At 48.8% G+C, this 24,736-nt stretch overlaps 1 protein-coding gene across 7 annotated transcripts in view; it reads left to right on the top strand.

Annotated features, from left to right (window-relative positions):
* Window positions 1-4,136: 4,136 nt before the first annotated feature.
* Window positions 4,137-24,736, top strand: part of Znf395 (zinc finger protein 395) — a 36,430-nt gene continuing 15,830 nt past the window's right edge. Inside the window, exons 1-2 of one of the 7 annotated variants that reach the window (XM_063234926.1) lie at window positions 4,137-4,263; window positions 4,557-4,642. In XM_063234926.1, coding sequence (XP_063090996.1) covers window positions 4,635-4,642 — 8 coding nt within the window. In that variant the 5' untranslated portion in view covers window positions 4,137-4,263; window positions 4,557-4,634. The other 6 variants (XM_013143499.3, XM_063234929.1, XM_013143498.3 and 3 more) reach the window with 6 other exon arrangements.

Genomic DNA, 24,736 nt, shown 5'->3' with positions numbered 1-24,736 from the left:
AGACCTCCTCCAGCCCAGGAAAGCCAAACAAACTGAGTGGCTCAGAGCTGACCAACTAGATAAATGTGAAGACGGCATTGCCAAGGCATACTCTAATCACTTTCTCTTCAGCACTCCTGACTCTCTTGTGCTTCTTAGAATGAGAGTGCTTCAAGGTCTTGGAGCTGCCTTTGTCCACTAAAATACAGTGCAATTTTCTCAACCAGAAAAAAAAAAAAGAAGAAAATATGCTATCAATATCAAATTAGTAGCATTGTCTTGAAATTCACACCCTGGATTGAGATTACCTCGAGAAAGCTATGTTTAAAACTGTGGATCAGGGCAGTAACAATGGCCCTTACTCGAGTGAATGAAACAGAGGATGACTGTCAAAGGGGGCCCGATATCCTGTCGCCCTCCTTCAGGAGCTAAATTCTGTCAGAGGGAGTAAGGACTAAAGAAGGGTGGAGGAACCTGGTTTGTAGGTAACTTTTTGGTTGTTGATGTCCTCCAGGAGCCTCGTGCTTTTTAGGCTGGGCTTTTGGAAGTGATTGGGTTTTAGAGGCTTGTAGCTGACTTGCTGTTAGGAGCTGGGGTCCCCTTGGAAGAGGCAGGTCCCTGGGGGCACGGTCTGGAAGGGTTTGTCTCCCTCTTGATTCCTCCAATGACTGCATCCTGGCCGCCATGAGGTGAGCAGCTCTCCTCTGCTGAGGCCCTCCCACCATGCTGTTCTGCCTTGGATTAAGTTAGATATGGATTGAAACCTCTACAAACTGTGAGCCAAAATAAACTTCTCCTTCTTTAAGTTTTGGGTGTTGGGTATTTTGTTCCAGTGACAAAGAAAGTGACTAAGACAGTTATCTAATTAGAGCCCTTGATTCATAGTTATTTACTGCCTTTTGTATGCTAGCAGCTAGACAATGACAATGCTCTTTTTTGTTTGTTTGTTTGTTTCTTGGTCCTGGGAATTGAACTCAGAACCTTATGCTTGCCAGGCAGATAACTGTGCCATTGAGGTATATCCCCGGGCCTAGACAATGTTCTAGAAGCTGACAGTATAACAGTAAGGGACAACTAAGTCCCTGTTCTCATTGAACTTACAGCCAAATAAGCATGGAAGAAGCAAAATTCCTGACAAGGAAAAGATTGTCTGGTGCTAAGCATAAGGAAGAAAAGGTGGATGAAGGTGCAGTTGGGGGACGTTACTGTGGACACATTGGACAGGGACTGTGTCTCTCCTAGACACATTTGAGGAGGGACCCACATTGAGTGATGCAGCCAGTGCTGGGGCAGGTCTTGTGGCCCAAAGGAGTGATCTTGGAAGACAGAGTTGGGAGTGGATCTGTGGTCCAGGCAGGGGCTCATCAGCCTGGAGCAGCAGGCTCCAGGGAGGAGTGGCAGGTGGGGGAATCTGAGAGTTATTTAAGCCAAGATCAAGTAGATGGGAAGCTGCTGGAATTTTTGAGCAGACGAGTGTGTGGTGTGATGCAGGTTTTAAAATAATTGCTCTGGCTGCTGAGAGTTGAACAGTTTATAGCTGGGTGCCAGCAACAGCAGGAAACAGGAGCCTGCTGCAGGAGGCCGGGTAGGCGAGACGGTGGCTGAATTAGGCAATGGTGGGGCATTACTCAGGTAGCGCATAGGTGAGCCAACAGAGTTTCTTGATGAGTTGTGGTGTGTGAGAAAGAAAAAAGAACTAGATACGATTTCAACCTCTTTTCTGAGCAAGTAGGAGAATAGGACTCTTATTTACTTAAATGAAAGGGAACAGATTTTGGAGGGGCAAGAGAAATGGATTTGGAGATGGTAGTTTTTGATTTGTTTTGTTTTGTTTGAGTTAGAATTTCACTATGGAGCCCAGGTTGGCCTGAAACAGGTGCGCCTCCTGCCTCAGCCTGTCAAGTGCTGAGATTAAAGGCATGTGCTACCATGTCTGGCTCACAACTCACTTGAGATCTGATTAGACATCCAAGTGGAGGTGCCAAAGTGGTAACTGGTTATAAGAACCTGCAGTTCAGGAAAACAGGAGACGTTTATAAGTGGGGGCTCAGGTGGAACCCAAAGACTCCACTCATTTTTAAGTTTCATCTTGCTCTCCAGAGATGGTCTTCAGGAGCCGTGGGACCTGTGGAACATCAGGACATGCTCTGCGTCAGGGATCACCATAACTATGGAATATCTCTACTGTGTCCCTAGGTCCAGCCAGAGACCCATCCTTAAGAAACCCTTGTGAAGGGCCTCCTGCAAGCCCTGCCAGACGGCAAGCATTGGATACACATACAGTGAAGAACAGGCCACAGTGGCTGTCTTCACAAAATGTTTCCTAGGGGATAAGGCCAAGAGAATGGAGATGTTAGTACAACGATTCAGGGGTAAGATGTGGATGCTGTTGGACACAAAGGAGGGGCATGGCTACCCTTCGTGGGGCCAGAAAGAGCTTCTCTGAGAACATGCTACGGGTGAGTAAGGGGAGCTGGGTGAAGGGGTGAAAGGGGGCATGGGGCGAGTTCTAGGAGAGGCAGCAGCACTGGAGCACAGGGAGTCTGCACAGGTGAAGGAGAGAGGGAGGGGCAGTCTCAGACTCAGCACCCTACTAGTGAGCTAGGGATGTGTCCACATAATATGAGGCAGGGCCCTGGTCTGTTTTGCTTAACCTCCACTAGTGGCAGATACTCCCCAGAGAGCCAATTCCTTTGATGGAGATGAGGGAAAAGACGCCAAGACCTTAATGGTGTGTGGGGGGTAGGATGTGGGAGAAAGCAGGGTTGGGGGTGGTTCTGAATGGGATGCACCCTGGGGTAGAGCAAATGGTAGTTGTGGGGGAGGGATGTATCAGGCACAGGAGTGGAAGCCAACAGTGAGGCTCTGAAGCGTGTAAGGCGTGTGCTGAGCAGTGTGAGTTCAGGAAGGGCCCGGATTCCACATCACGCAGCTGACTGCTTGCCGCGTGTGCTTGTGGGGTGGATGTGTGTGATTCCATGTTCTCCCCGACTCAGTGTGGAGGTGCAGAGCTCTGGAATGCACGCCATGCAAGTACCTACCTGCAGGAAAGGGATTTGCATCCAGCCTATGCTGTGAACATATGCCTTGCGTGGCTGGGGTTGCCCAGACTGCATCTCAGAGTGAACAAGCTACTGGGGCTGCTGGGGACAGGAGAGGCTCTGGGCTCATTCAGCACAGGGCAGGCACGCATGTAAGCATTTTGGTTTTATTAGTCATTTTAGGAAATGTATAGCTTTGGTTAAAAGTTTGCACTAGACGTTTTAAGAAAAATAAATTCACAGCCAGACACCAATATCTGTTTAGAAAATCAAGAGGTTTATATCCTGTGATGGAGCTGAGCCGGAGCCCTACTTCAAAGTCTAAAACTTTCCCCATTCTATTTCATTCAACAAACATTTCCTGAACATCTCAGCCCACAGGCAAGACCTGGGCTTTGTTTTAGGGACTCAGTTTCCTTCCCACCAGCCACCTTAACCTGGGTGCTGCAGTTAAAGCTTAGTGTTATTTGTTATTGTTCCTTAATTGTTGCAAGGACCCACCCTGCTGGGTGGGTGTGTGACCCTCAGGACAGGGCCTATGCAGCAGAGTTTGAGAACAAATGGAAACATGGACATGAAACTGAATGGATGGGATTTATTCCTTTCATAATAAAATCTAGAATCCCAACCTGCCATTTCTGGGAAGGAGGAGCTTTGCGTATTAATGGAACTGGTACGGTCCCACAACTTGTTCCTCTTAATGAAAAACAGAGCTCTTTCCTTTAGGATGACAGTTGAAAGGTAGCGGGAGGTTTTCACGAATTACTCCAGAGCAGAGTCTTCCTTGGGCCGGACAAGTCAGAGAGGGGCGCTACTGACCTTTTAGACCAGGCCACTCTTTGCCCTTGGGGGCTGCCTTGTTCCCTAAGGAAGTTTAGTAGCATCCTAGGCTCTGTCAACCTAAATCCAGTAGGCGGCATTTCCTAGCAGTTGTGACAATCAAAAATGTCCCCAAACATTGCTAAGTGTGCCCTGAGAGCAAAATCAGCCCCAGTTGAAAACCCGCATCCTCTAGGAATTTTGGTTCGGGTAATTTTCTTATTTGGCACATTGTGGGAAACAGTTCGAGCTGATTTGCAAGGCACCATCTCTGCACGATTTTATTTCATCTTCCAGATAAAGAGGCTGATGTCCCAACTTGAAGGCCCTGCTGAAGGTCACGCAGCCCGGTTAGCAGTTAAGCGGGTTTGCCTTTGCTGAAGAAGCAGCAGGCCTGAAATTGTCCTGTGGTTTCAAAAATCAGGTCGCAAAATATTTTTAAACTTCTTTTGGGTGGGGAGGTGATGATTACTCTTGTATTCATTAAATTCACAATATAAATATATACAGTGTGCCCTCAAAATAGACACCCTGGTTCCTGTACTACAGTTGAGGCTCTGGTCTTATCTAGAAAAAACAGAGCAACACAATGGAAGGGCTTCAATTCTGCTTGTTACAAATTATCCAAAAGCCAGGGCCTGATGGTGCCAAAAGCAACCAGTATTGTTTACATAAAGGTTGAAGGCTAATTGTTAACTTTCTCCCATTTAATTCCAGAATCGGTAAATAACGCCTTGCCTTATAACTACAAACCAGGGAGATGTCATAAAGTGAGAAGAGAACACTCAGAAGCAAATGGAAAGGTTGGTTTTCCTCCCTCCCGCTGCGCTGTGCCGAGCTGCTACCGAGGCCTCAGGTCCCTATTGCCTGCTCCAAGCTCTGGTCCCCCACGCCAGCCAGCCCGCAGTTTTCTGGCTTCCTTTCCCGCCCTGGGGCAAGCTTGGCCTCTCTTGGAGAAGCCTATCCCTGAGCCAGACCTGGAAAAACAACAGCGAGAAACTTTGGCAGGGTTTGCAGCAGCTCTGTGAAAAAAAAAAAAAAAAAGAAAGAAAAAAAAGAAATGCACACCCTCAAGTTTGGTTCGGGGCTGCAGCTGCCGGTTCCGAATTGGGGGCGGAGGCTGGGGGGGGGGTGTTACCACTCGGTCAGGTTCAAGTGCGCATGTGCCCGGAGGGGCCTGGGCACTTATTGAGTGCCAACTGTCTACCCGGGGTGCGCCTACCGGGCGCGCGGAGGTGGGGTGCGGGGTCAGGGTGGGCGCGCGCCTGGGGCGGTGGAGGGAGGGCAGAGGTGGGGGAAAGGGACGGAGGAGGAGGGAGCGGGGAGGAAGGGAGGCAGGGGGCGTGCCCCCGATCCGGGCTGGCGGCAAGCCGCTCCCTTCCCGGGCCCGCGATCCGGGCCGGGTTGTGGCCGCGGCCGCGTACGTGAGCGCTGTGTCCCGGGTAGGGAGGGAGGGAGGCCGGCCAGGTGGGCGCGAACGGAGCCGGCGGAGGGCGGGCGGCCGGAGAGAGCGAGCGGGCCGCGTCGGGGGGCGGGGGGCGCGGGGCGGGGCGGGAGGGGCGGCGCCAGCTGCAGCCGGAGCGGAGCGCGGGGAGGTGAGCTGCGCGGGCCGCGGCGCTGCAGCCGGGCTTGGGGGTGCCGAGCGCTTCCAGTGCGGTGCGCGCCCGCGGGGGGCCGGGGCCGGGGGTCCTGGGGGGCCGGGGGCGGGGCGCGGGGGGCTCTGTGGCAGTGGCCGCGCCGGCCGGGTGGCCGAGGGGTGGGGGCCGTGGGGGCCGCCTGTCGTCTCCCGCGCCGCCTTGTTTATCTCGCGGGCGCCTGCGCTCCCGACCTAGGACCCTCCCAACTTTGAGCGGAGGTTGGCAGTCGCCTCTCCGAAGGACCCTGCACGGGGAGCCCGGCCCTTCCATGCCCCTTCCCGGACCCTTTCCGGCCGGACGCCCCGCTCGCGCCTGTCCACTCCGCGACACACCCTCCTCCTGGCGGGTCGCCCCGCACCCTCTCTCAAGCCCGCTTTGGCCACTACTCTGGCCCGGTGACTTGGGCCTGGCTCCCCTCACCCCATGTGCTAGGCCAGGCGGCCTTGCCAGGCGGTGGCACTTTGGGCATCGGGGGTTCCCGGGTGGGGGCCTGGACGGGGAGTTTGGCATGTGCAAACAATTTCAGAGGCAGCGTTTCCTTCCCTGCCTCGGAGTTTAGATCTGTGCCTTCCATTGAGGCTGGTGGAGAGATCTAAAGGAGCCCACCTGCCAGGTGGTGGGCACCGCCACGCCTCCTGTTTGTTGCCACGCCTCCTGTTTGTTGGCAGCCCGGCTGGCTGGTTCTGGGGCTCTGGAGACTCCCCAGGCTCTAGCACTCCTGCGGTGCAGCTGGGCAGGAGCTGGGTATCTGCAGGCCCTCACTGCTTTCTTCACACGGGCTGTGCAGGAAGGTGTGACTGGGACAGTTTGCTTCAACAGGTATTGGAGGTCTGGGACACTATCCCCAGGTGTTGTGTAAACAGAGCCTGAGGAGCCTTGAGACAGAGCAGTTGTGTTGGACTCCACAGGTCCTTCTGGGAGCTGCTGTGTTCTCAGCAGGACCCCCGGCTTCCTGGGAGATGTCAAGAGGTACCTAAGAAATCTAAGGCCCCAGGAAGCCTAGTCTGCTAGGTGGAAATGACTTTAAGAGCTCAACTTCAGATGCATGAGCCATGGCTTCCCGAGTTGGTGAAGGCCAGGAGCCACAGCAGAGAGAGGAAAAGTCCGAGTTGGGGCAGGCGGCCTAGTTTTGGAGGAAGGTGTGCCTGTGGAGGATGACTCCGTGGCAAGACCCAGAGTCCACAGGAGTAGCAGGTAGAAAGGGCCAAGAAAGGAGGATCAGAGGAGCAGTTATGGAGGAGGGAGGATACAGAAGATAAATGAAGCTGGCATGTAGCACAGCAGTGGTGCCATACTTGCCTGGCATGTGCAAAGCCTGGGTTTGATCCTTGGCCTTGGGACTTGTCATCTTGTGCATAGCACAGGAAGACAGGCAGTTCGGAATAAGACCTCCAGCTAAGACACATGAACTGTGTGGTGGGCAGGTGGAGACACAGGTGCTGTTGCAGGTTAGAGGAGGGCGCTCTCGGAGACCCTCGAGATGGCGACAGAGTGACCATGAGCATGACCTTGGCCATCTTGCGTGTTTCCTGTAGATGGAGAGAACAGTGGTTGAGATTGTGCAAGTCCTAGAAAATCAGACTGGGGAATTGCTGTTCTGTCTGTGTGTCCTGGCAGACATTAAAAGTTTTAGGGTCAGGGAGGACTGCAAGGAAGGGGTGTTTGGAAAGGATTTTGAAAGTAATGTTAGGCGACAGGTCAGCTAGTAAGCTGCTGCACTCCAGGAGTGCCCAGAGTTTGCATTGATTTAACTGGAAATGAAAAAAGGGTGAGTGTTAGAGACATTACCATTGACATACTCTGTTGACAGGGCCAGGGTGAAGGGAAGAGATGAATGGAAATTAATTCTTTGTGGAAATTGATTATATGCCAGGGTCTTAGAGCCACTGTAGCTGGCAACTCGAGAAATCGGAAATGTGTGTTTTGTAGAGAAGTAATTGACACTCAGGCTGTGTGGAAGTTTCTGTGTTTGCCAGGATATCCAAGTGTAAGTGCACTGCCAGCAAGTCCTGCACCGGGCTTCTTGGGAACCCCAGGGATAGAGTGTTAGAGAGAGCAGGCATTCGGTGGTCAGAGAGGTAGCTGAGGATGTCCGGCCTGGGAGGTCTGTTTGTTAGGGTTGGGATCCCGCAGTTCAGGCTGGCCTGGAACTGTGTAGCCCAGGCTGGCCTTGAACTCATGGCAGTCCTCCTGCCTCTGCCTTCCAAGTGCTGGGATTACAGGCATGTACCACCTGTCATTTTCACCTCTTTGTGTTGCTGCCATTTACATGACACTGCCTGGTCTTGACCTTGAAGTTGGAGAAACAAGTCTGAAGAATCGGGGCTTCTGGGAAACTGGGGCCATTTATTCTTCTAGGCATGAGGGTGCATGCAGTTGGAGGTTGCAGAGAAGCAGCATAGGATTTGCTAAAGGTGTATATTGTTGGACTTTGAAGTGTGTTGAACTTTAGACTCCACCAGGATCTTCAGGCTAGTCCCAGGTTTCATTCCTGCAGGGTAGAGGGGGTGGGTGGAGATTTGTCAGTGGGGATATTGACTTCTCTAGGGCTTGGCTTTTCCTAGCCCAATTCCCAGGAGTCTGGGGACCTGCACACTGAAGGGATCCGGGGCTTTTTTGCTAAGCACTGAATTGTGCTTTCTTGTTGCACGGCTGACTTAGGGTGATTTGCTGAACAAATTCCCCAAGCCTCAACTTGCAACATCTGAATTTGGAGGATGATTGCAGAAGGCTGCAGAATGAGCCGAGAATGTAGAGTGACTTAGCCTCCTTGTTTCTCTGAGCTGCAGGATCAGTGCACTGGTAGGGGAACAGGACTTAGGGAAGGAGACCTGCAGGGGTGTGGATCAGAATTTTTTTTTCATTATGGCAAATATCTGACTGCATGAAAAATAATTGCATGTGAGCGAACACTGGTTGAGCTCACTCATTCTAGAGTAATGTTTTCTGTACTGTTCTGGCTCTGACCTACATTAAGAAATAAAATTTACATTATGACCCTGTACATACAGCATTATGTTACAATCTAATTTCAGTTCATGCAGGACTACCTCCTTTGCGTGGTCCCGTCTTCCTGAACATTTTTGGGGGGAGTCTGTTTTATTTTTTTTCATTAGAAGGGCACTTGTTAGTTGGGCATGGTAATACATGCTTGGGAGGGAGGTTGAGACAGGATTGAAAGTTCAAGGCCATCCTGAGCAACTTAGGGAGACCCTGTCCAAAAGTCAAAACAGCTGTTGTTCCTAAGTTCATGGAGTTATTCTCTGATGAAATAGTGGGTCACAATGCATGAACAGTTTGAAAAGTGCAGAGAGAGTTTTCACATTCAGTAAACATTTATTAAGTCGTGCGTGTGCAAACATACCCTTTGCAGTACTGAAGGTAGAAAGATACAAATGAGAGATAGAAACTGTTCAGTCTTTTTGGAGGTTTAAGGCGCAGCTTGGATTAAGGAGCAGGGCGAGATGATTAAATGCCAAAAATGAAAAACAAATGCCTGCAGTGTATGAAAACGGGGTGGTAGCCAGGGATTTAGTTCAGTAACATAAGTGCGTGAGTTCAATCCCTGTAACAAAAAAAAAAAAAAAAAAAAAAAAAAGGGAAAAGGAATCATGATATGTGCAGTGTAGATAGAAAAAACTCTTGGGATGAAGGAAGTCTGGGGTGAACAGTTTGGCTGTCTCAGATCAGATGTCGCATGGGAGAAACTCATGAGTGCAATTTAGGTGTTAGGAGTGAACATAGCATGTGCGTGTGGGTGTGAAGAACATGGGACTCTTGTGATAGAGCAGGGGGAAATTAGACTGGAGAGGTAGGAAGTATAGGTCTTTATTAAGGAGGGATTTGTAGAAATTTCCAAGCCTTTATGCTGTTACAGTTTGGATAGCATAAAGGCTTTTAAACATTAAGAATAATCCGAAAAACTTGTGGCTTTTTAAGAAGAGTCAGATCTGACCGTCATTTCCAGCAGAGAGGTGGTCATTGCCTATGGAAAGGGTCAGGCCTGCTGCTCCCAAGCATGATTCCAGCGTCCTCTCTTGCCTGCCTGGGTCCAGTTGCTTGGCATTCCTCGCTGTGTCCCATCGGCATTTGGCTTTGTGACCTCAGTTTTCAAGTCTTGGATGCCATGCTGGAGAATGTGTGCTGCTGTCGCAGGCCATGGGTGCCCTCCTCTTCACCCCAAGGATTCTGGCAGGAGCCAGAGACTGTGGAATCTGAGGATTCCAGCGCCATGCTTTGCTTTAGGCCAGTGAGCAGCTCTTGCTGGAGAGCTGCTGGCTGGGCCTTGGAAATATTTTCATGATGAACAGCATGGTATTTACTAGAGAAGGCTTTGCCTTGTCATCTAGAAAGCGATGTAGACTTCCAGTGATCTGAAGTTCTCTCCTGACTCTACTTCTGGCTGGTGTGATTAGATCGTGGCTCCTGGCATGTCGCTCTGAAAGGGATGTTGGGGTTATGAGTTGGTGAGTTGTGAGTCACAGCTGTCAGTTGCCTTGCGACATTAGATTCTTTGGTTCTGTGGGCCCATAAAAGAAGACCAAGGAGAAGGGGGAGCCCCAGCGGGGAAGGGTGCATAGTCTGGAGAGGTTCATAGTGGCTGCAGAGTAGCTGGCTCAAGCCCAGGTATTAATGCATATGGCTACAGAAGAGTAGGTGTGTTTGGGGCAGCTGGTGTGGGAAGTCTTTATGGCTGAGAACACTCTGGCTTTTCCTGGAGTCCTAACTACCCACCATTCAGAGCTCCTTCCAGGTGAGCTGCAGGTGACAGGGGCTGACCAATCGTTTCCTGCTTTTTACAGGTAGGACAAAATTTACCGAAAGGATTACTTTTTTTAAAAATAACACACAGATACAAGTTAGGAGTTTTCTTAAAAGCATATGGCCATAGGATGCAAGGGTACCTAGAAGTCAGCCGAATTATATCAAGTTGAATCTATTTCCTGTTTTATGTGATGTTTTGCTTACTAAACCAGAAGGGAATGATGCAGCAGCTCTGGTATGTTTAGTTTTAGTAAAGTAGTTCACAGTTTCTTAAGATACACTTGTCCGTGTTAAATCATAAGTAGTAAACTAGGGGCTGGGTGGTGGCCTTGGTTTAATTTAGGGATCCTCTGCAAAAGCTGTTAGTTACTGGCTCAGTGTCAGCCTGGGAGCAGGTCAGAAAGTGAGCACCACAGGGCTCTGATTTTGGCTTGCGTTGGGTTGAGTATAAGGAAGATGTGTTTGTCTTATTTGGAGGCACAGAGCTGGGAAGGACTGCTTAGTTAGTAGATAAATCAGAGTCATCTAGAATGAGGACCTCAAATTAAAAAGAAAAAGAACCAGGTGTGGCGGTGCATGTCTGTAATTCCAGCTAATTGGGAGACTGAGGCAGGAGGATTGTAAGTTCCGGCCCTGCTTCGGTAACTGTGAGCATCTTTCTCTAAATAAATAAACAAATGGGGCTAACTAGGGTTGTAGCTCACAGCCCCTTCCCTCATTTCTGTAAAGAATAGATATAAAGCGTGGTTTAGTTTTACAGATTTGAGCTGATATCTCAAGATGGCCAAATAGTCTAATAAGATAATTATTCTTCTGGGGATGTAGCCGAGGCAAAACATGAAATATAGATGCACCATCATTCAGATTTTTTAAAAACTCTAGTAAAAAATTGGTAGCAAGCTATATTTCCACTGGTGTGGGCTGGAGATAGTGGATAGGTGAATTCCAGTGGATGTGCCTTTAAAATGGAGGTTTATGAAGTTATGCAAAATAATATTTAGGAGCAATTTAAAAGATAACCAGGGAGGATGTTTCTGGTAAAAGTTACAGTGTGCCTACCATCTAATTCCAAAGATTTAAAACACATGCCTAGAAAATAACTGGAAGGAAGTGTCCTAATAATACCAAACCTCCGTTGTTTCTAGATGGGTTGAGCTAAGTGACTTTCTCTTTTTCATGCTTTTAAATTTATTATTTGCCAGTTGGGGAAAATACCGCTACTTTAAACACGTCTTGTTGTTTGAGGACAGGATGGAGTAGATGATTCATGTGGAGATTATTGTTGAGTACCTACCTGCCCCGTGTCAAGTTTTGGCATAGATACCATGCTCACAAAATAACACCCAGCACCTGACTCTGGCACAGGCCACTGTGGAAGGCCAGGCTGTCTGGTGGAAAGTCTTGTGTTTTTTTCCCTGTCATTTATGAGTTCAGTGTGGAGTCCTCAGTGGGTTGAGGCTTTCCAAATATCAAAGCCAGTGGAGAATCCCAGGATCCAGTCTTAATGACCTTGGTCATATGACCTCTGGACTCCTGGGGTGATTTCAAAGGCACCTGAGTATCAGGACTTGATCCACAAGGGAGGATAGGGTGATGGAGACTCAGGAGTGACCGGTGTGGGCTTGTGGAGGGGGTCTGCAGTAGTGCCTCTAAAATGCTTTCATGGTAGTCAGGTGTAGGGAGGACCACACGTGTTCACTTTTTTGTTTTTGGTACCAGGAATTGAACTCATGACCTTGTACTTGCCGGGCAAGTGCTTGCACCGCTGAGCTAAATCCCTGGCCCCACATGTTCATTTTTGCTCTCCATGTTGGACCATGATCCATGGATGGAACAATGGCATTATCTTCTTTGGCTTCAGATTCCTCGTCTGTAGAATAGCTGCCCTCACATTGAAGGGCATTAAAGTATCCTTGAACCTTGCAATCTGGGCAGGCAAATTTCCTTTCAGCTTGCCAAGGGATTCTGCAGTCGGCAGATCTGCCCAGCAGTGGACCTGTCTTCCCGCTGAGTAGTGGGCTTCCCCTTGCTGGAGGTATTCCAGTACTGCTTAAGGCTGATAGAGTTGCCGCAGAAAGAGGAGCAGGACTTAGGCTGGCCTCCAGGATGTCTTCCAGTTCTCAAGGGCAGTTACCGTGGGACTTGTCAGAGCTGAAAGAGAACATGGAGCAGACACTGCTTTTGGATGTCTTTGAGTTACTTTAGTCTTTGTTAGGGACTATGCTCAGGCCGTGTGTTTCTTAGAGAGCTCTGCAGAGAGCATAGAGTTCCTCTCGTGTTCTGAGATTATCACAGGAAGATTTCTGCCTCTGTGCACTTCATGCTCGTATTCTGGCATTGGAAAAATCAGTAGTTGGCCAGAGAACTGCTCTGTCTTCGCACGGAGTAAAGCAGATTTGGGGCATGCTGACTAAAGCAGGGTAGCTTTAGATGTAGGTCAGAAGCTCTTTGCACACTTGTGGACAGTGGTCCTCCTTGGTGTCCACATCCTTCGTTCCTTGCATTGGAGTCTGTCGCATCCATCCATAATGCGTGCTGATCTTCTGAGAATTATGCTGTGCACCTCACGTCCTGGGTGTGGGGAAAAGTTAGATCCACGTCCTTTTTTTTTCTTTCAGTACTGGAGTCTGAACCCAGAGGCTTTCACTAAGCTGCATTGCTAGCCCTTTTAATTTTTCATTTTGAGATAGTCTCAGCATATTATTAAGTTGCTCAGGCTGGGCCAGAACTTGTGATCCCTCCTGTCGGAGCCTCCCAGAGTGCTGGGATTGTAGACACTTCCTACTACACCCAGCTTAGACTTTAAAACAAACTCAATAAAAAAATAACAGTTTTCTGCCTTTTTTGTCCTTTGAGTATTGGGGGGGGGCATAAAATTCTTTTAGTAAGAACAGCTGCTTGCAGTGACTGAAGAATTAAAACCCATTTTCCTCTTTTTATATTTATTCTGTTGCAAAACACAAATTGCCCTTGGTGTTCTTTTCTTAAATTCATGTGTCCTCCATCCATTTAAATCTTGCGATCTGTTTTTATGGCCATTGTGGCCATGCAACTCATGCACCTTCCCCAGCACAAAAGAGTTCCAGGTCCAAATGGGCAGATCAGAGTTCTGCTGTGGTGGAAGAGAAGCTGTTGGAGTGGGCTTTTCTTCTCTTTTTCTCATTGGGGCATATTTTCCAGATAGTGGAACACTCAGATCTTAAGTGTGCCATTTAGTCAGTTTCGACAAATACTTTGGGAGACAAAAATACTCAGCACCCCAGAAATATTCCTGTGACCATTTCCAAGTAATGCTTACCTCAAATCTGGAAGTACCACAAATCTTGACTTCTATCACTATAGGTTAGTTTTGCATAGCTGGCTCTTAATACTCTAAATGTGTTTTTCCAAGGGCTCTGCAAGTAGTGCTTTGCAGAGATCAGGGGTGTGTGTGTATGTGTGTTTGAAAATCGGTGTCCCCAGCTGGAGGTGCAGCGCTTGCCTAGGATGAGGCCTTGAGTTCCATCCCCAGCACCATAATAAGTAAGGAAGTAAATAAATTAATAAATAAAACTGTTTACATGGCTGGGGCATGGCTGGCCCCAGTATGTAAATAATAATATTTTAGTGTTTGTTTAATGAGAGTTCAGATCCTTTTCATTTGCTCAAGGGACCCAGACTGATGTTGGAAATCCCGAATTGCAGATGCAAGAATGGAGGGGGGCTGGGGGTTTAGCTCAGCGGCATAAGCGCCTGCCTTGGAAGCAGGCAGTCGTGAGTTCGATCCCCGGTACCGATAAAAAGGAAAAGGAAAAAGACCAAAAAAAAAAAAAAAAAAAAAAAAAAAAAAAAGAATGGAGGGCACAGCCCGCTGTCCTCCTGGGGTGGAGGTGTGGCCCGGCTCCAGCTGCCTGATTGGTGCGTGCACGCGTGCACGCCTGTGTGCCTACGTGTGTGCTTTAGTGTACCATGTGGGGAGCTGCACTGCTCCCTTGGAGGAGCTGGAATTGCTCCGAGGACATCCCTGCGGATTACCAGAAGTCCCTGTGACATAGTTTCTCTTTTTGCCTGCCTCTTCCTAGAACTGGCAGATAAATTTAACAATCCACAGAGTTACAGAGCTGCACTTGTAAGACTGAAATGAGATCCAAGCTGCAAAGTCTGCTGCTAGCTGGGAAATCTGATCCACATCTGCCCTGCTGAGCTGTCTCCCTGCAAGGGCTGGCGGGCCAGATTTGGGTAGAAAATTGCTCCTAAACTTATCATTGAAATGCATTGAGTAGGGTTTCTTTCTTTCTGTCTGTCTGTCTGTCTGTCTTTCATTAAGTGAATACATGAAAATTTTAATACATAAGTAATACATAAACATATTCTCTGTAGGGAAAAAAACCCCTGTAAATCTTTCAGAGCAAGCAAAAAAATCTTAAGACAACCACTCTTATCTCAGTTCTTTTCCCAGCAGTATACCACCGTCCTGGGATTGTTGGTATTTTCCAAGTGTTTTGCATACTTGTATCTATGCCTCCGGGACTTACAGAAAGTCAAGGCATAGATATACCTCATCAAGTTATCTTTTTTGTGTGTTTGTTTTGTTTTTGAGACAGAATCAAACTATATAGTTAAGGCTCGCCTTGAATTTGCTGTGTAGCCCAGTTATGCCCTTGAAGTTGCAGCAATCCTCCTGCCTCAGCCTCCGGGAGCACCACTGTGCCTGGCCAGGGAGGGTATCATCTTGTCAGTGTTCATAGGTCTTCATCTTGTTTAATCCCTGCTTGTCCTAAGAAGTAGAAGGGGAAACAGTTACTTTGTCTTTCTCTCATTGGTGGACACAGAGTCATTTCTGTTCTTTGACAGTGATTGTTACAAGAAACATTGTTGCACTCGGTGCCTGCAGGGCCTGGGAGTTCTCTCTCGGCAGGTGCTGAGAAAGTGGAATGGCTGGGTAGCTGAGCTAACTGTGTTCTGATGGAGACATACCGTAGGCTCCCTTCTTTGCTTAGATGTGCTCACACAGTGATCAGTTGAAGACAAGGGCAGGATTTAAAGTGTGTGAGGTGTGTGCTCCCCTCACTGTACCCCTTGCAGGTCCTTGAGTTAGTGCGGGTAGGTGAGTAGGGCTGGTGGTGGGAAGTCCCCTTCTGGGTCCTGGAGTGATTATATGTGGCCCTTCCCTGCCTCCAGGACTTTGGCCTGTGTGTTGACAACACTTGTGTGGGGAAGAGGTGCAGTGTGAGCACCCCACGGTGGACTCTGGATGGTAAATTCTTGGCCCACTTCTCTGGCCAGCTGCAGGTGTTCTTGCCGTTTTTACAACAGAAAGCATCTCGTAGACACTTGAGCCAAAGGGAAGGATTTTAGTGTTGTTCAGAGCGTGGTTCATGAGGAGAGAATGGTGTGTGCCCATCTTATGTTTGCATCCAGATGTCTTTGGCTCTCTGTAGAGCTCCTAGAAAGCATACATGTTAGTCACGCTGGGCCTGTCCTTTGCACTTAGTGAGTGTGGCCAAGGAGGGTGTGACTGTCCCTGCCAAGACAGCACAAGGCTGGGTGTGTGTTGGTTCCCCTGGAGCCCTAGCTGGGAGGAGGTAGAGCCCTTTGTGGCCTTAGTGATTGTCTGTTCCAGGCTTTCAGGTCCTCATGCAATGGAGGGGAACAGCTGTGGTCCTTACCCAATAGAGTCCACTTCACATTCACTTCGGTCGCTGCCTTTGGAGTTTGCAGGCAGTTCCTCCTCTGGACTCATGCAGATGTTAGCAGAGTCCCCCCAACTCACTTCAGTATTTGGCAACTGAGTCAGTGGTCCCTCCCCTCATCTACTTGATAGCTTCTTTCGGGGCCCACTTGCCCTTGACCTTTCCAGCCTGAGGGATGTGGTCTTCTTAGCTTACCCTGCTGTTATGCAGCAGGTGCAGGGTGTCCGTCTACTGGCCTCGAAGCTCTTCTTTCTTGATGGGCAGTAACCACTGTTTGCAGTGTAGGCAATTTTCTGAGTTTACAGGGGCTGGTCAGTGGGGGTTTTTTTTTCCCTGTGGGATTTGTACTTTTGCAGTGGTGCTGGGTGAAATGTCCTTTTGGCCTTTGGGACCAGAGTAGAATGGCATCTGACCCACAGTGACACAGATTTCTCTGGACTAGGCCTGATGCCAGCAGAGAGCCTTTGCAAGGCTTCTGAGATGTGAACATGCACTGTGCCCCCCCCCTGCACATTTGTGCACGTTCTCCTCTGAAATTCACCTACAGCCTTGTTTCTTCATCACCCTGCATTTGGTATCTATTGTTTCAGGGTACTGTTTATCCTGCTCTCTTCTGTGTCCAGTGGACATTTTCTCCTTATTTTCTTTCTTGTTATTTCTTCTCTCATACATTAGGGATTAGCATCTCTAAGAAGAGAAGCTTCATGACTCTTTAAAACCAAGACACTATTGGGGGAAAAAAAAAAAAACAAAAAAACAAACAAACAAACAAAAAAAAAAAACACCTTATTGCCTCATTACAGCCCCGGGCTGCCCTTCAGGACAGGAACCAACATTTTTATCATCTTACATACAGGGGGAGTGAGTCACAGAGTGAGGTGGATGTTGTCCATGGTCACTTCACTGGGAAGGCTGAGCTCATTGGTGACCTACAGGGTTTCCTTGTGTTTGATTCGGGACATATGGAAGGGGTAAAATAAGAATAGTTGTAGCCCCCAATCCTGGAGAAGCCCAGGCTTCGTACTGTAACCATTTCCCCTTTCATGCCACAACCACCAATGCCACATTAACCTCTGCTCAACTCAAGGTTTTTGCTAACAGGGAACCTCGTGCGGTCACGTAGTCTAGCCTGGCTTCGGTCACGATTTCTCTGCCTGTACAGGAGAAAGAGTTAGAGCTGTTGGATCAGACATATCTATCACTTGGTATTTCTGTGGCTTCGGGAAATTTCTCAACTTCCCTGAGTCTCTGTTTGCGTGTCTGTGAGATGGGGGTGATAATGGTGCTTATCTCATGGTTTACTTGTGGGGTACTAAATGAGACACATCCTATGAAATGTGCAGTGTGACAGACACATAAATCTTTAGGCTGTGAGAGTTATCAGTATTTGGAAACAAGCGTAGTCTTTGAAATGCTGTGGATTCCATATAAGGCTTCGTGTCATGTTCTTGTCTCTTTATTCTGTAGCAGTTCTGATGAGGTAGTGAGATGTGATTTTATTCCCTGAGAACATCCCACTGGTTTTTCTTGAAAGGGTTCTAGTCTTGGGCTGGGGTTGTAACTCAGTGGTAGAGCGCTCGCTTTCTATGTGCAATGCCCTGGGTTCCACCCCCAGCACCGCAAAAACAAAGAAACAAAAGATTCCAGTCTTCTGCTGGTCCTGAACTAAGTCCAACTGTCTCCCTGCTGGCCCAGGATGGTGCAAGGCTTGATATGGTGTCCTTGATTGTCTTTCCCAGGGCTGGCAGGGCCTCCAGTTTCCTCTCTCACTTCTCTCAAAACTCATGCTTATGGGCCATTGCCTCTGTGACTGATACACATTCATTTTGTCCCTGGTAACCTGATCAATATCACTCTGTCCATCTGAGATGGGACATGTGAAGCTAGGACTGGGAGGGACACTCACTCAGCCTGTTTTTCCATCTCTGTGTAGCGTTTGAATTCATCCTTAGACCCACACATGTTGTGTCCTGAAGATTCTTGAGATGACCTCTGTCCTGTATGGCTCAAGTCAGACTCTTTCTTGGTGGCCAGCCCTGTCCCAGTTTTGCACACTTTCTGCCTTGTATTTAAGTGATCTTTCCTGAGAACCTTCCCATCTCTTAGGCTGACTTTCTGCTTTTTTTCTTTGGGGGAAACATAGCATCTCCTTCAAAGGTTCAGGAACTCAGTTGTTTTTTGTTTTTGTATACTTTTAAGATTTCTTATATCAATGTATTTAACTTATGTCCAAAAAAAAACCTTTTAAAAAGTTAACATGGATATCTACCCAGCTTTACAAGCTTAATTCTAAATATCAGCCTTTTACCAGGCCTCGGTGTCAGACTGCTGAATGTTTTTTGCATTTCTCTGAAAGAAGCAAATGCTCATTCGTTCATCTCATTGCATAGGGCAAGCGCATGAATGTTGCCCTGTGAGCCCATTAAGTGCTTTCACGCTTAAGCACTGGTAGTGTGGGCTCCAGATTCTTTAAGAGTGGTGTCTCAACCTTTATAGCTTTCTCTCTCTCTAGTTTAGGCTACAATGACTGGCCTTCAACTCATAGTGGTCGTCCTGTTGCAGCTTCCCAAGTGGTGGAATTACAGATGGGGGCCACTGTGCCCAGCTCTGAACCTTCAGCTTGTTAACATTCTGCTCAGTGCAGCTGCAAGAGCTGGGCCCATATGCATTGCTCCAGCAAGGGTTGGATTCTGCAGCACCCTTTGCCTGGACTTTGGTGGGTCTGCACCAGCCTGGGCTGGATCTGCCTGCTGAGTCTGCTCATGGTTCACTTCAAGGGAGGTTTGTTCTTGTGCAGCCCTGGGCGAGGCACCAGGGCTGAGATGAAGGCATCAGGAGAAGCTCAGGCTGGTACCCCTCTAGCTGCAAGTGAGGTGACCAGGACCAGTCACTGGTTTGGTCTCCAGGGGCAAAGCTGCCTGGCTCAGCATTGAGCTTGGAGCACTGCGCCCAGGGGTGGTTCATTCTGGCCAGCAGCCTCTCTGTAGTTGGTCTGATTTCTTGGTTCTCCCATCTTGCTAAAATCAGCACCGTGATTTCAGTTAATTAGTGGTTCCCCTGTGGTCAACTTCTGGGTTCCCATTAGAGTTGGTCATTGTGTTATGGGTTCCGGTGGGATATCCTGGCACAGCCTCAGTTTCCAGACGTTGTCTGAACAATGGCTGCTAAGCCTTTGGAGTTCCTTATGGTTCCGATCCAGAAGTGTGTGTGTGTGGGACACAGAGCCACCTCTCTTCCTTTGAGACATGGGGCACTTTGCTGGCAGTAACCACACTGTGGCTCTGCAAGGTCTTGGATTCTCATCTTCTTAGCTATGGTGTGGAAACGGAGGCTCTGAGGTGGTGGCAGTTGTCCTCAGCCACCTTGGTGGAGGTGACTGACTGTCCCTCTAGTTGCAGACTGCTGTGTCCCTGGCTCTCGCCCTGTGTGGGGTACCTCTGCCCAGTCTTTCCTGGACACTTGGGTGTCCATTCTGTTGATCCAGTTTAGGGTCTTGGTGAACATTCCCACTCAGGACAGCAGAGTGGACTCTCAAGGAGAGGGTAGTAGGGTGACAAACTGGGGTGCAGCCCTCATCCTGATGGAAAGCTTGGTCTGTGGTAGCCAGGGCCCCCCTTTCTAGCCAGACAAAGCCATTTCCTTTGGCTCCAGGTTTGCACCGTCTGTCCTGTCCCTACCCCCAGCTGGGTGACACTTTCCTTGGGCACCTGCAGCCCTGTGTGCCATGATCATGCACTGCAAGGAAGAAGTGGCACTTCTGTGTGCTTCCAGCAGCGGAGTCACCAGGTGACCTTCGCCCTCCTCCAGCCTTCTGCCTGTTGGTTTGGCCTTGTCCCTTGCCAGTAATGTGGCAACTCTCTACAGTGACAGCCTGAGCTCCTGGCACGTTTTCCGCTTTAACCGCTTTGCCGTGCACCTCGTGCTCGGTGCTCATCTGTTCGGAGGCAGTGGGGCATGCGGGTGCTGGTTTAAATGACTGTAAAGTCCCATGTTGTGTTTCTACTTGAATCATTTAAATAAAAAAGTGCTACAGAGCAGAGCCTGTGTCCCTCTGCCTTCCCCCAGGAGCAGGAGCATAAGGAACCCTTTTTGTCAAGTCTCAGGATTGGCACCTTGGGGTTCCCATATGGTGTGGACTTTCCCTTCCAAGGCCTGACTGCTAAAATGTTCATGTCCTTGGCTTATATTTTTGGGCTGGCAGCCTTTTGTTGTCAGCTTTCAGTTGTTGGTCCTGGAAGCTCTTCCAGTAGATCCCTTCGGCCCACACTGCCTTCCTGCAGGACCCCTGCCCTCAAGAGTTCTGAGCCCTCCCTCATGTCTCCTAGAGAAGGAAGAACTGGACCAGGCAGGAGCCAAGAAAGCTATCAGGCCTGCTGCTCGCTAGATTTGCGATTTGGGCCACATAAGTGGCCTTGATGGACCTCAGTTTTCTCAGCTGTAAACTAGGGTAATGGTGTCCCTTTATATTTTATTGAGTGGCTGGGAGGTCAGGGAAGAAGAAAAGCCCCCAAAGGCATGCATGCAAGTGAGGAACCCAAGTTCCTTACAGGCATTCCTTGAATGCAAGTTCTGGTCTTTTACAAGCCTCCCCTGAAAGCTGCTGGAAGCATCTGTTGGATCTCCCAGCTGCCCCGCCTCCCATCCCAGCCCTGGCTCTGGGGAGAATGCCAAGTCGGCAGCACCCACCTCCCAGCCTAGGCTACTTTAGCAGTTTAAAGCAGGTTTAACCACTCCCCTCCCCCAGCCCTGTGTGCAAGCATGCTCGCCCCGCCCTGTGCATGACACACACCACGCTGGAAGGCTTCCCCGCACTCAGCAGCTCTGAGCGTGGAGGTACTCGGCCCTGCCTCCTCGGATCACTGTCTGCCTGTTCAGGAGACACTGCCTCAGAGCTGAGTCCGATACTGCTCAGACTCCTCCTGACTTCTCACCCCTGGCTCACAAAGCAGCTCTTTCTGAGAACACATTTTTCTCACCTCTGGGCCTCTCCTGGCCCTGGGAAGATCACCTGTTTAAAATCATAAATCTGGGTGGAATAAAGCTGAGTTGCTATCTGCTCTACAGGGCTCACAGTCTAAGGAAAACATTCAGTAGCCCTTATCTGAAATGCAGGGGACCAAACATACATAGTAGTTTGGAATTTTTTTGCATTTTTGTATGCATGGTGAGATACCTTGGGACTGGAGCCCAAATCTGAACCCAGAATTTGCCTATGTCTCGTATACCTATCCTACCTGGAGCCCGAAGATGATTTTATACAGTACGGTGACATGCCTGTGTTTTTACTGGGACCTTTCTCATGATATCAGATGTAGGACTTCTCACTTGGGGCATCACGCAGCTGCTCACAAAGTTTGGAGCACTTTGGGATCTGCAGTAGAAATAGGCCTAGGTCCCTGAGCCCTCCCTGTGTGTCTCAGAACTGTGTAGTTTGCCACGGCTAAGTGAAGCAGGATGGTGATAAAGGTCACGGGAGCTTTGAGAGCGAGTGGGGAGGCAGGTGTGAAGGAAGGGAAGTGCGTTGGCTTCTGGGGACAACTGTGCAAGCACTTTGCTTTCCTGCTGCATCGCAGACAGAGACAGTTTTTGTTACTTGACAGAGGGACCCTTGTGCTATCAGACCCACAGGGTGTTTGTTGATCAGGATCACTTATTATTTGCGGGAGAGAATTCACTCTGACTGGATCAGGTTGCCTATTTCTGTGTCCATCTGCTGGGACATGAAAATAACACTGTTACTTGGGGCTGTATTCTTTCCCTCGCAGTCCCATTACAGCTGTTACTCCAATAGAGGACAATGGGTGCTCCAGGACAGGGTTTGCTGGAGAGAGGGTGGGTGCCAGCCCCGAGTGTGGACCATCCTTTCAGGTCCCTTACAGTCCTGCTGGCCTGTCCTTCAAATTTCGCCAGGGATCTTAACGTTCTGATGTGGTATAATCGGGTTTCCAAAAAAGCCTCTAGCAAAAGACAATAATTGGGAATCAAAACTGTCACTGTCTGGCTAGTTGATGTAAAATACCAATCACTAACATGCTAAATGCTGTGTAACTCAAGCTTTATAAAATCTTATGTACATATCACACCCATTTTTGACACAGGGTAAGAGGACTTGACAACTATTCAGAGATTCAGAAGTTCTCTCTTAGAGTCTTAGTTGTAATCGCTGGAGTTTCTAACCAGAGCCAGAGAAAGTTTTCTTCTGTCTCTCTGCAGAAAAGGTCCTAGTGCCTAGTGAGGTATTTACTTTTCCTGGCGAAGGCACCCTGCGAGGAGGGAAAGAAAGTCTTGAGAATGACCAGTTTGCAATGACAGGATATGTGACAACTTGCTTCTGCCACAGTTCACATGGTGACCTGCAAATCAGGAGGATGACAAACACACTTGCTTATAACCATAAGTAGCCCACAAGTGTTCCTGCCATCTATCAGCAGAGATGCCAGCTAAGAAACGCTAAGTGAATTGTTTGGGCAGTGGAGTTCCATTTTATTTTTTATTTATTTATTTTTTTTGTCTTTCTCGTTTTTATCGGTACCAGGGATTGAACTCACGACTGCCTGCTTGCAAGGCAGGCGCTTATGCCGCTGAGCTAAATCCCCAGCCCCTGGAGTTCCATTTTAAAATGAGAAATGTGGTTTGCTGTTACCTTTTTGGGTTTTGGTTGAGTCTGAAACATGCCACTGAAAAAAGTTTTAAGTTAAAAACATAGCTTTAAAGGAAAAAAAAATGGTAGCTTTCTGATAAAAGACTGAGAAGGATAAGCAAGAACTAAAAATGGAAACTGGTTCTAGTCAGTGGTGCCCAGTGGAGATCTTAAAATACACAGAAAGCTGAGGGGGAGCAGAAGCCCTTGGTAGAGGCTGGTGCCGCTCACTTTGATCCATGAAGACAGGTATAGCAGGCACACAAGCTTTTTCGAATTGGAATCTTGCTCCAAACTTCACCCTCCTTCCCTTTTAGAAAAAAAAAAAAAATCATTAGTACTGTCATGAATCACTTTGACTTATCACCCATGTCTTACAAGTGCCACTGGTGATGTCACGGCTTGCTGCAGTGTCCCCGGGTGGGGGGAGATAGAAACTGTTGTGTGCAAACACATGCACAGGTGTGCAAATGCTGAGACATGCAGTTATGCAGCAACTGGCACATGACAAATAGCAGTCTGCAACCCTGAACCCCAGAGTGGGTTTGTGTTACTTTCCTGTCCATTCCGGTGACTTCACTGATGGCAGACCTCCTCATTAAGGCCCATTAGCACATCAGGAGCTGTTCTCTGAGCCTCGCCCTTTTTGGACATGGAGCAAAGAACATATTCTGATGGGTGACAGTGGTAGGGGAGAGGCAGAACCCTAGGCTCTGCACCACAGAGTCTTTTAGCGTGAGTTTGGGCACAAGCAAGAAATTCTGTAAGTTGAGAAGCACTTGTAAAATTGTAAAGCAACATTGGGCTCCCTGGTGAAACACTGTTATTGTTACCCTGAGATGGAGGTTTTTGATTCCTCTTGGCTGCACAGGACCATAGGGCACACTCTGCAAAGGCTGGAATATGAACTGTTCTTTGCTCCTCAGAGAGAAACTGATAGAGGCCTGACTAGAAGCCAGGGTAAAGCCGACCAGGTGCAGAATCATAGTGGCTCTGGAAGTGGCTCCAGGGACCAGTGTCAGCCCTTTTCCCTCCCACCCACCTCTGTGCTTTGTCAGTGCCCGAGTCCCTGAGGCTTGTTGCTTATTGTGCCATCATGGTATTGGTATCAGACTGGGTGTGTGGATTTACAGGAGCAGTGGTCAGTGGTCTGGAGCCCTGATGGGCACTTGCATCGCCCACTTCCCTGCCACCTGCCCCAGTATAAAGCTGGCTGACGTTTCCCTTTATCCCTTTGGGCCCTCTTGCAGGGCAGTGTGTGTATAAAGGTCTTTGCAGACTGAACCGCTAAATGATTAACAGCGAACTGGTCAGGCGAAAGCACTGGCCTTTATTTTATAGGAAGGAGGCCAAGATGCAAAAGGAGAGGAAAACCCTGTGGAACGAAAATGCATGGGAAGCAGAAGTCGGGACCTGGCAGGGCCAGGGGTCGTTCTTTTCTATCAGGTTCACTGATACAGGGGAGAAAATTGTGCTGAACTGAGTTATTGTGAGAGGTCTCACACTGCATTTGTGGCTGGATTGTTACCTTGGGTCTCACGGAGATGTGAGTTTAGACCTAAGCCTGCTAGTTCCTAAATCCTGCGGCCCTGTAATCTGACGCCTTTGCAACCCTGTGGCCTCATCAGAAATCAAAGACCATTATTTTTATCTCAGGTTGTTCTGAGGATTAAATTAGATGCAAGCTGTGAAAGCTGGTGCCCGGCAGGCGTTTAATAAAAGACAGTTTCCCTTCTGTCTTTCTCTTCTGCTTTTAAAAATTAAGATTTAGGAGGACTATAAATAAAACGCATAATAAAATGGGTTCTCAAGTGGAATTCAGGGGAAAGACTCGACGCGTGGGCAAAGCGGCGTGGGGGAGCAGGACGGAAGTGGCAGGTCCCTCGGTGCAGCCCCAGCGGCCTTCGGAAGGCGCAGGCTCGCCCTGCAAAGTCAAAGAAAGCTAACGAAAAAAGTCGAAAGAAGCTAACACAACACTGTGGGAGTCTGTTGGCCAAATATCTCAGGAGCTGTCTGGAGCCTGGAAACCGAGGAATTTTGGAAAGGCTACCCTGTGTTCATGTGCAGTGGTAGAAACCCCAAACTTCCTGCTTTGGAAAGTGGGGGTGGCCGCTGGGATTTTTGCCAAGAACGGGGTTGGCTGTTTCTCTGGCTCGGTGCTGCCACCTCATGTCCGTAAGTGGC

The sequence above is a fragment of the Cavia porcellus genome, unplaced genomic scaffold (assembly GCF_034190915.1).
Source record: "Cavia porcellus strain 051 isolate PalLab524CR breed Dunkin Hartley unplaced genomic scaffold, mCavPor4.1 scaffold_24, whole genome shotgun sequence".
Taxonomy (NCBI): domain Eukaryota; kingdom Metazoa; phylum Chordata; class Mammalia; order Rodentia; family Caviidae; genus Cavia; species Cavia porcellus.
Note: the sequence above shows the minus strand (reverse complement) of the source record. Positions and strands in the feature narration are given on the sequence as shown.